The sequence below is a fragment of the Podarcis raffonei genome, chromosome 10 (genome assembly GCF_027172205.1).
Source record: "Podarcis raffonei isolate rPodRaf1 chromosome 10, rPodRaf1.pri, whole genome shotgun sequence".
NCBI lineage: Eukaryota > Metazoa > Chordata > Lepidosauria > Squamata > Lacertidae > Podarcis > Podarcis raffonei.
Genome location: NC_070611.1, coordinates 68,981,170 through 68,992,425, shown reverse-complemented (window position 1 = coordinate 68,992,425; position 11,256 = coordinate 68,981,170). Strand labels below are relative to the sequence as shown.

Sequence of the window (11,256 nt, the reverse complement as noted above, 5' to 3'; positions counted from 1 at the left end):
CCAGCCCAACACCTCCTACAGCTCCTGAGAGCTCCCACTGCTAATTTGCCGCCTCTCAAAGTTAATTTCCTTGCATAATCCAACCTGGCTCACTCCTCCTGCCCTTTTCAGATTACCATCAGGAATGAGATATCTGGCGATTTTTCATTTTCTCTTCTGAGGCTATGATTCTGTTATCGGTTCAGATTTAACTGGCTGGGAATCAGCCCTGTGAGATCAAAGGAGACGTGGGGTTAGCAGAGAGAGATGAGGATCACGCACGCTGTTATCAATCGCTTATCGTGTTCGTGCATGACAATACGCCAGCTGTTTGGCCCTTTTGAACATGGCAGCTGATCTTTAGATTTGCGCTAATGTTGCAGTTCCGTGCCTTTTCCACGTATGGAAATAATGGCCCTCGTGGCCGATATGTGCAATGTTGAAAACATATCATCTACGCTGCCCATAGATATTCTTCCAGGCTCCATATATGCCATATTCCATACACGCAGGTGGCGCTGAGGGTTAAACCACAGAGCCTAGGACTTGCCGATCAGAAGGTCAGTGGTTCGAATCTCCGCAACGGGGTGAGCTCCTGTTGCTTGGTCCCTGCTCCTGCCCACCTAGCAGTTCGAAAGCACATCAAAGTGCAAGTAGATAAATAGGTACCGCTTTGGTGGGAAGGTAAACGGTGTTTCCGTGCGCTGCTCTTGTTCGCCAGAAGCGACTTAGTCATGCTGGCCACATGACCCGGAAGCTGTACGCTGGCTCCCTCAGCCAGTAAAGCGAGATGAGCGCCACAACCCCAGAGTCATCTGTAACTGGACCTAATGGTCAGGGGTACCTTTACCTTTAATGATAATTTTAGGTTATATTTTAGTGACTAAGTTTTAATTTATATATTTTTTAACTGTTGCTATATCTGTATTGTCCCTGTTATACCTAATTGCAAATTCAAATGTATCCCTATCATGTTTTATGACTTCCTTGAGATTGTATGTGGGCTGGAACTGGTCTGTGACCGATATAATAAATTCTAAATCTTGGTTCGGTGGACTCTCCTTCCTTGGAGGTTTCTAAGCATCTGTCATAGGTGCTTGAGTTGAGATTCCTGCATTGCAGCGGGTTGGACTAGATGACCCCTGGGCTCCCTACCAACTCTGCAGTTTTACGATACAATGATTCCATGAAAGCCTGGGAAGCTGATGCCAGTCAGTGAATAGGCAATATTCAGAGCTAGGTGGACCAGTGCGTCTGACTCCACACAAGGCCATGTTTAATGCCAGAGAGAAGCTGCTTTGCTTTGCTCCTCTGTTCAGAATCAACAGGAGGGTAGGCGCCAAATCCTGACAGCCAATGAAATGTGGGCATGTTTAAGGGGGCGTGCTCAATGTCAGAGAGGCGGAGCCAGTGCAAAAAACAGAAATTGAGCCAGAAGATCAGTCTCTTGTGTAATGTGGATTTTTTTTAGGGTCTCCTTTCTGAGCAGACATGCAAAGGGTTGCACTGTTGATACATTTCTGACCTGTGTCAAATTTGTATATGTTCATTCACGTGTCCACCCCACGCCATTCCTTTACTAATATGCATTTTAAAAATATAAAATCACACTACACTTGGATTTCTACCTGTAAGAAGTATTGTATGCATGTTTGTTCTTCTTTTTTATATGTTTTGTTATTTGTTTGTTACTTTGTATTTTATTTGTTTTAAATTTGGAAAACTATATATATATATATATATATATATATATATATATATATATATATATATTCAACACGAGTGTTTGCATTTAAGTACATATTTTTCAACATATATACTCTTCAAAACCCACATTGATATTTTAACCTCAAAATCCACGTTGATAAATGCATTTTATCTCCAAAGGGGCATTTGAAAACGCCTCTTGATACCTTTTTTTGAGAACAGCATCACATTTCAAAAAGTGTGAGATCCGACGAATAGCTGCAATCAGATCCACACATTAGTGAAGGTGCAGATAAGGTCGGTTTGTATCAGGAACCTTTGAACACCCTCTACTCAAAGTGCTACCTGGTAATGTCACAGCATTAACACATGCTAGGAAAATGCATATTTTTGGCCAACGATATCTTCTGTAGAAATGGGCCTTGGCTGTTCTTCATTAGACCCCCCCCCCAAAGAACTCCCCTTGCCATTAGGTAAGCACTTCACACCTCCTCTCTCTCTCTCTCTCTCTCTCTCTCTCTCTCTCTCTCTCTCTCTCCTCTCTGCCCAGGGCTTTCCAAAACGCTTGTTGAAAGGGGCCATGATACTCTTCATTTTAGCACTTTCTTGGCTGAGCGAGTGGCCTGATGCAGTTCACTGCCACTGTCAAGAGATATTACCAGAGACAGAGCACTACCTCGATTCACCCTGAACCGATGCTCAACCCGTGACCCCTTTCTGCCGTGCGATTGGAACCGCAATTGCTTCACTCCTGTCAGCAGGAACTTCCCTTGCTCAGAGACGGCTGATTGAAAATTCTCCATCGCCCTGCCAACTGCCCATCTTCTGCTTTAGGTCGCTGGATGAGGGAGGACACCCCGGTCGCCTGCTTGCCTGGCTTGTTTGACAAGTGCTGGGTGACCTTAACATCACAGGGCCCACTCTGTGTTCAGCAGGAAGGTACAAGGGGGAGGGAGATGGCTGGGGAGGGATGCGTCGCTCTCAAAGATAACATGCGAAGCTTGAAACAGCATCAGGCAAAAAGCCCAAATAGCTCAGCATCTCCTGAGTTTTTTAAAACTGGTTTAGCAGAGTTAAAAACTTGGGAGCTGGAGCTACCCACTGCCCATTTTGCCTCATTCACACATCACTAGACAGCATCTTAAAAAGCAGAGACATCACCTTGCCAGCAAAGGTCCGTATAGTTCAAGCTATGGTTTTCCCAGTAGTGATGTATGGAAGTGAGAGCTGGACCATCAAGAAGGCTGATCGCCGAAGAATTGATGCTTTTGATTTATGGTGCTGAAGGAGACTCTTGAGAGTTCCATGGACTGCAAGAAGATCAAACCTCTCCATTCTGAAGGAAATCTGCCCTGAGTGCTCACTGGAAGGACAGATCCTGAAGCTGAGACTCCAATACTTTGGCCACCTCATGAGAAGAGAAGACTCCCTGGAAAAGACCCTGATGTTGGGAAAGATGGAGGGCACAAGGAGAAGGGGACGACAGAGGACGAGATGGTGGGACAGTGTTCTCGAAGCTACCAGCATGAGTTTGACCAAACTGCGGGAGGCAGTGGAAGACAGGAGTGCCTGGCGTGCTCTGGTCCAGGGGGTCATGAAGAGTCGGACACGACTAAGCGACTAAACAACAACAAAAGACCTTAAAATTCTTATCACAGGAAACTGCAGCCGATATGCCTAATCAGACCACTCCCAGTCCCCCCACCACCACATAATGGCCCCTTAAGGCCATTGGGCTAAGCCACCGCCAGCTGTTGGACAGATAAAGGCATGGTTCAACTGAAATGGTTTTGCAGGAAAGTCCTGTTCCAAGGGCTTTTAAATACCTGATAATCAGCAGCTGATTGTGGAGTTCTCAGAGGGGCATTTTTCAGACTATGCATTTGCCTGCACAATTTGCACAGCCAAAAAGTGCACACCTGGCATCCTTGTGGCACCAAGTGATTGACAGGCGGGTGCCCCTACCCACCTATCGATTTTGGCTCAGTGGGAATGGGAGAGATATCCATCTGTTGCAGTGGCCCAATCCAGTTCTCCTCCTGGAAAGCACTGCTAGGAAGTTATCTGCTAGGCTGGAAAGCACTGCTAGGAAGTTCCCATAACCCAATGTTTGCCATCAGCAGGAACAGAAGCACAGAGGGTATTTTTTTAGGGTTCATCAAGAGGTCTCTAATAAGAAAACCCAGAACAAAATGAGCTGCTTACAAAGGGAACCAGGTCTTCATCGCTAGATCTCCTTTTCTTTATGGAATGATCATTCTTCTGAGTGAACAAAAATTACTAGTGGGAGTGTGAAGGATGAAGTAAAAGGTGAGAACATTGTGATTAAATACGGGCTATTGTGTTCCGAATTTCACAAGGCCACTTGTCAAGATAAGGTGCTCTGTTGTTGAAAGAGATCTGCTCCCTGGGCTGTTTACAAAGAAGCTCATTGTTATGAGAGAAGCTAATTGCCTTGAATAGATTTGAAGGCAGCCAGATCTGAAAGCATCCGAAGTGGGCACAGGCTGAGATGAAATGATCAAACATTCCTCTTTCCTAGATGGTGGAGGAAGTTGCAACTTCATAGATCTTGGATTTGGGTCAGTCTCTGGGCGTCCCGTGATGTCGCAGGAGTACAGGAAAAGAGCAGAATGTGGCGTCGAGTCCAAAATAGCACCAAATATAAGAAGAGAAGTAGAGCCTGCTGGATCATTTTGAACAACGGAGAGGGGCAAAGTGTTTCTCTTGGTGAACGGCTGATGTTTGCGACGGGGTGAGCTCCCGTTGCTCTGTCTCAGCTCCTGCCCACCTAGCAGTTCGAAAGCACGTCAAAGTGCAAGTAGATAAATAGGTACCACTCCGGCGGGAAGGTAAACGGCGTTTCCGTGCACTGCTCTGGTTCGCCAGAAGCAGCTTAGTCATGCTGGCCACATGACCCAGAAGCTGTACGCCAGCTCCCTCGGCCAATAAAGCGAAATGAGCGCTGCAACCCCAGAGTTGTCCTCTACTGGACCTAATGGTCAGGGGTCCCTTTACCTTTACCTTTACTTGAGCGGTGTTAAGATACTTGTCTGGACATGTTTGCCAAGGCTGAACTAGTGTAACCCCTGTCTACCCCTCCCCTTTTGTGACATGTCAGTGATGTAAGGATGATGCACCAATGATGCTGTACGAACTGTATTCTGGGTGATTGCAAGAAGTTTTAAAAGCCAATGTCACCCCATGCTTGGGGTTCTTACTCCTGTGGGGACCTGTTGTGCAACAATAAAGATCATGGTCTACTGACTGCTGTTTTGCTCCTATACCTGGCTAGAACTTCCTTCCTTTCTGACCATATAGACCCATGGGCTCTGCCTGACGATCTGGGCTGTTGAGTAGCCAGAATTTTCCTTATCACTGGCCACATGACCCAAAAAGCTGTCTGTGGACAAACACCATCTTCCTCGGCCTGAAAGTGAGATGAGCGCCGCAACCCCATAGTCGCCTTTGACCAGACTTAACTGTCCAGGGGTCCTTTACCTTTACCTTTTATAATGGAGCTGCCTTTGATGGGGACCTGATGGGGCATGAACTTGTCTCTTCTCCTGTGCTTCTGGACTCAGCAACCATTTTGTGTAATGCCACACCAAGCCAAGGCAGCACATTTCCTTACATACACACACACACACACACACACACACACACACACACACACACCAAAAAAAGGATCCTAAGAGCTGTAGCCTAGCACTACAGAGCTACAATTCTAAGTACCTTAAGAGTTCCAGTGATTATACCTGGGGTGTGTGTGTGTGTGTGTGTGTGTGAAAGGTGTTACCGGAAAAATCTGAGGGCTCCCTTGGACAAAACAAAGACACCAACCAGGATAACTTGGAGCAAAACAGCAGCCTGTAGGCTTGGCCTTTATTGAACTGTTGCAACAGAGTGTTCCCCTCACTTGCAGGAGAGAGGAAAGACACAGAAAAATGGTGTGCAAGACCTTATAAAAACTTTTGAAATTCCCATCCTGTAGGTCAAGCCCACCCCCAGAAACATCATGCATACATTACAGAAAGGAGGGGTTGAGGGAGGAGTTGTGGTGGTAACCTGAGTGTCCTGTCACCTGGCTGGTTGAAGACAAAAGGTAGTCGCAGTTTCCTGCCCCCTGAGGGAAGATCTGATCATTGTCCTTTGTTCCAGTCCATGCTGAATCCACTCCCATATGCAAGTTCTTTGTGATCTTGATTGTCTTCTGTCTAGGACCATCAGGGTTGGCATAGCAACTGGGCAGGGCTCCTGTGGATGTGCTGGGCTGGCCTGGCCTGTATCAAACCTTCCCCATTTTGTAGTCCTTCCTTCATGGAGTAAAATAAAAGTGGAACAGTGCAAATCCGATGTATGGTTGATTTTCTATGAATTTATAACAGGCGTGTAGCGTATGTAGTGTGTGAGTGTGAGTGTGTGTGAAGTTTGTACAAACTGAATGATGGGGGGGTTTCCTGCTACAAAGGTATGGTCTGTACACAGCCCGTGTCCCAGTGCATTAAATGGAGCTTACTCTTGGGAAACTGGATACAGTGTGGCAGCCTCAAATACATTGTTTTCCAGGGAGTAATAGCATTATTTCCCTCTGGTGAGGGTTTATAAACCACAGTGATAATCTGAAGACTTAACCATATTGAAAGGGGGTTAAATTAAGGTCTCAGACAAAGTGTCTGCTGCACATTGACAGCAGCACTAATCTCTTAATGGTGGAAAGAAAGTGAATCCCATTATTCAAAATTCACAATCCCATTAAAGGTACAGAGAATTTTCAGCAGCTCTTCCTGTTTTTCAGTCTGGCAAATGAAACCATGTTTGAGCCCAACCGGCCAAGGTTCCTTTTACCAGTCTGACGTAGGAATTTCCCCCTTTATTCAATCCCATACTCATGAACTCCCCTTCGTTTGTTTGTTTGTTTTTGCATTAATTAACCAAAACTCCTTGGGGAGGAAGGGCAGGATAGAAATTTAATGAATCAACCAATCAATCAAGGGAATTTTCATGCTAGGGACCATTAGGAAAAGAACTGAAAACAAAATGAAGCTGTTATAGAAATCGACGGCACAACTGCATTAGGAATGCTGTTCTGGGCACCACAGAGATTATGGAGTTGGACAAGGTTCAGAGAAGAGCAACGGAAAGGGAAGGAGCGACTTCCTCCCCGTGAGGAAAGGTTCCAGAGTTTGGGGACATTTTCTTTTGCATGGCACAGAGAAAGGGAGTAGATAAAGCAGAGGTCGGCAACCTAAGGCCCATGGGCCAGAAGTGGCCAATGAGGGTCGCTTAACTGGCCCATGAGCCGCCTCCAAACCAAGCCTCCCGTTCGGCGAGTCCCCAAGTGCTGCACTAAACTGGCTCAGCGCAGCGCGGGGACTCTCTTCTGCGGCTCCAGAAATCGCTTCTGCGCATGCTCAGATGCCGGAAAGTGCATCTGTGCGTGTCCGCGGCACTGGAAATAGCTTCTTCACAGGCGCGCTTTCTGGCATCTGAGCATGCGCAGAAGCAATTTCTGGCACCGCAGACATGCGCAGACGACCTCTGAGATAAAGGCTTCTCTCCTTTCATAACAGCAGAATTCATGAACATTCAATAAAACCGAATGTGGGGGAATTCAGGACAGGCAAAAGCAAGCGCTTCTTCATGCAGCACAGAGTTATATAATAATATAATAATGTTTTATTATTTATACCCCGCCCATCTGACTGGGTCTCCCCAGCCACTCTGGGTGGCTTCCAACCAAATATCAAAAGCAATACAGCGTCAGACATTAAAAACTTCCCTAAACAGAGCTGCCTTCAGGTGTTTTTTAAAAGTAAAATAGTTGTTTATTGCCTTGACATCTGGTGGGAGGGTGTTCCACAGGGCAGGTGCCACTACTGAGAAGCCCCTCTGCCTGCTTCCTTGTAACCTCAATTCTCTCAGTGAGGGAACCGCCAGAAGGCCCTCGGAGCTGGACCTCAGTGTCCAGGCTGAACGATGGGGGTGGAGACGCTCCTTCAGGTATACTGGACCGAGGCCGTTAAGGGCTTTAAAGGTCAGCACCAACACTTTGAATTGTGCTGGGGGGAAAACTATGGAACTCTCTCCCACAGGAGACAGCGGTGAGAACCAACCCAGATTGCTTTAAAAGAGGATTGGACACATTCATTGAGGAGAAGGCTATACCCAGGGCTTTTCTTCAGCCGGAACTCGCCGGAACTCAGTTCCAGCACCTCTCAGGTGGGTGCCATCGCCATTCTAAGAGAACAAGGTTCAGGCACCTCTTTTTCTAGAAAAATAGCACTGGCCAAATAATTGGCTACTAGCCATGATGAGTGTGCTCTACCTCTACTGCCAGGAGCAGTTCTGGGGAACCAAAGGAGAGGCAACTGCTCTTGGCACTCATATTGTTGTAAACAAAATCTGCCCTTTTTCCCCTATGGGGTATCCAAGAGCCCATATAGAGTCCTTACGTAGGTTCCCTATTGGTAGGAGAAAATAACAGAGGCCAACCAGAGAATATTGAGAAGCAAAGCAGCTAGTAAGCCTGCTCTTTATTGATCTGTTGCAATGGGGTCCTTGCTCACCACACGCAGGAGAGGAAGAGGAACCCAGAACAATGGCACACAAGTCCTTGTATAAAAGGTAAAGGGACTCCTGACCATTAGGTCCAGTCGTGGCCGACTCTGGGGTTGCGGCGCTCATCTCACTTTATTGGCCGAGGGAGCCGGCGTACAACTTCCAAGTCATGTGGCCAGCATGACCAAGCCGCCTCTGGCAAACCAGAGCAGCGCACAGAAATGCCGTTTACCTTCCTGCTGGAGCGGTACCTATTTATCTACTTGCACCTTGATGCACTTTCGAACTGCTAGGTCGACAGGAGCTGGGACCGAGCAATGGGAGCTCACCCCATCACAGGGATTCGAACTGCCGACTTCTGATTGGCAAGTCCTAGGCTCAGTGGTTTAACCCACAGCGCCACCCACATCCTTATAAAGACCTTATATAGACATTTTAAATTCCCTGCCCATCACAGAAGGGGTGTAACCTAAGACTACCCCTCAGATACATCATACCTACAGAAAAGACGGTCTACAGCAGAAATCCGAGTGATTTGTTTATCTCGTCTGGCAGGTTACCCGTTTAACGGTCACTTGATTGGATTGCCTGGGGAGCCTGGCCAGTCATTTGTAATGATAAATACCCAGTTCCGGACTAGCCCTTATCCAAGATGGCGCTGGCCAGCCTGCTGGAGCTGCAGCTGCCCGTGAACAGGGCCGGGTTCTTCGGTTTCGGGGCCGGCAATGAGTTCCGACTCCCCGCGCTCGGCACCTGCGGTGGGGGCGGCCATGGGGCGGAGGCCCAGGCCTCGGGGATGCCCCTGCTTCTGGCGGCCCCTGGTCCTGGCCTGGACCGAGGCACCGCCGCGGGGGATGCCAAGATCAAGCTGCTGCACGGCACCACCACCCTGGCCTTCAAGTTTCAGCATGGTGTGATAGTGGCCGTGGATTCCCGGGCAACAGCAGGTGTCTACATTGCTTCTCAGACAGTCAAGAAGGTCATCGAGATTAACCCTTACCTGCTGGGCACCATGGCTGGTGGTGCAGCCGATTGCAGCTTCTGGGAGCGGCTGCTGGCACGGCAGTGTCGCATCTATGAACTCCGCAACAAGGAGCAGATATCGGTGGCTGCTGCCTCGGAGCTGTTGGCTAACATGGTGTATCAGTACAAGGGAATGGGGCTCTCTATGGGTACCATGATCTGTGGCTGGGACAAGCAAGGGCCAGGCCTTTATTACGTGGACAGTGAAGGGAACCGCATCTCAGGCAAAGTTTTCTCGGTGGGCTCCGGTTCTGTCTACGCCTACGGAGTGATGGACCATGGCTACTCTAATGATCTCACCGTCGAAGAAGCCTGCGATCTGGCCCGTCGCGCCATCTACCAGGCTACATACCGCGATGCCTACTCTGGGGGCACAGTCAACCTCTACCACGTACGCCAGGATGGCTGGGTCCGTGTCTCCAGCGACAACGTGTCCAAACTCCATGAATTATATAATGACAAAGCCACAGAAACAGTAGCTTGAGATGATGGACTTTGGGAGAAAGCTGGGGTGCTGATTTGGGGTCTTTTAAGGGTTGTTGGCTGGAGGAAGGGCGGGACTCACAGATGCCGCTGTCTGGGAAGATGTCTCATGCTTGTAACCCATGTTTCATGTAGTATTTGGTTTTTTTCCTTGTTCAGAATTAAACTTCTGCTGTCCAAAAAAATAAAAAATAAATACCCAGTTCCTGAGCCAGGTCACAGCCTCACACCCTATTCATATCTTAAATGTGCCCTTAAGACAGGATTTGTGAAGGAAAAAGACAATGGGGAGGTTTCGTATTTGTTTATAATAATATCCATCTTGCAGGCTTCCCACAGGCATCTGGTGGGCCACTGTGAGAATCGGAGGCTGGACTATGTTCTCAGGTAAATCACTTGTCCTCAGAGGCTTTTCAGTTTCTTCCCCTCTCCAGCCTCTCTAAGAAACACGGTGACTGGTTTAAATGGTCAGCTGGTGTAACGATGGCTGAAGACGATGGGAATTCCAGTCCAAATCCCCAGTTGGTGAAGACTAGAACACAAAACTTGGTTGTGGAGAACCAAAGCATTAGCCATGTTGCCCTAGGTCAGTGATGGCCAAACTCGGCCCACCAGCTGTTTGGGGACTACATTCCCCATCATCCCTGACCACTGGTCCCATTAGCTAGGGATGATGGGAGTTGTAGTCCCAAAACAGCTGGAGGGTTGAGTTTGGCCACCCCTGCCCTAGGTGGTAGCTGGTTCCCATTGAGACTGGTTGGGTGGGATGCAGGGAGGCCAACAGAAGGTAGCGCCAGAACCAATGAGAGGCAAAGCCAACTAATTCTACTTTGATCCTGCATTCCAGGGGGTTGGACTAGATGACCTTTGGATCCCTTACAATGTCAGCAGGGACTCCAACAGTGTCCTATGTCTAGTTTGACTCTCAGGTCTCATTCTCACTGAGGTGGTCAACTGTTCAGACACAAATGACTGCTCTGCCTAAGTAGGGCTTTTACACTCGCCAGAAGCTCGGCTCTGCCGTCGCTGGTCTTGGAAGGATCCTTTTAAAATGTCCCATATGACCAGAGAATTTGCACCTGTCCATTGGGGGATATAGGAAGCCCTGAACACATATTTTTTAGGTGTCCCTTTTACGATGAGCATGTAGAGAAACCATTGACTGCTGGTGAGGCTTGCTGACCTCCCTGTAAAGCAACATTCTGATCTTCTCCTGTTAGGCAAAGACCACAAGACGACCCAGATTGTCGCCAGATTCTGCACACAGATCTGTAGGCACGGACCATCCCCCAATTCAATCTAATTTGTTATGAAAATTCCCAAACTCGGATCCATGGGCAACTCTGGATCCTTTCTCTAAGGTAGTCTGTCTTAAAGTTTTTATGTCTTTATATGCCTATCGCACTTTTAAACTCAAAATCCATTGCTGTATATTGTTTTAAATGTTTCTTTTGCTGTTGGGATTGTAGTTCCATTTGTGTTTCACAAGCTGGTCTCTGCTGT

At 47.8% G+C, this 11,256-nt stretch overlaps 1 protein-coding gene across 1 annotated transcript; it reads left to right on the top strand.

The window, feature by feature from the left end:
* The first annotated feature begins 8,887 nt into the window (after nt 1-8,887).
* LOC128422756 (proteasome subunit beta type-5-like) lies at nt 8,888-9,939 on the top strand. Its single transcript, XM_053407193.1, has one exon. It carries the CDS (start codon nt 8,900-8,902, stop codon nt 9,752-9,754), a length of 855 nt encoding a protein of 284 aa, XP_053263168.1. The 5' UTR covers nt 8,888-8,899; the 3' UTR covers nt 9,755-9,939.
* The last annotated feature ends 1,317 nt before the right edge of the window (nt 9,940-11,256 follow it).

Excerpts from the sequence above, each read along its gene's own strand:
- LOC128422756 (XM_053407193.1), top strand. The coding sequence starts at position 8,900 with ATGGCGCTGGCCAGCCTGCTGGAGCTGCAGCTGCCCGTGAACAGGGCC.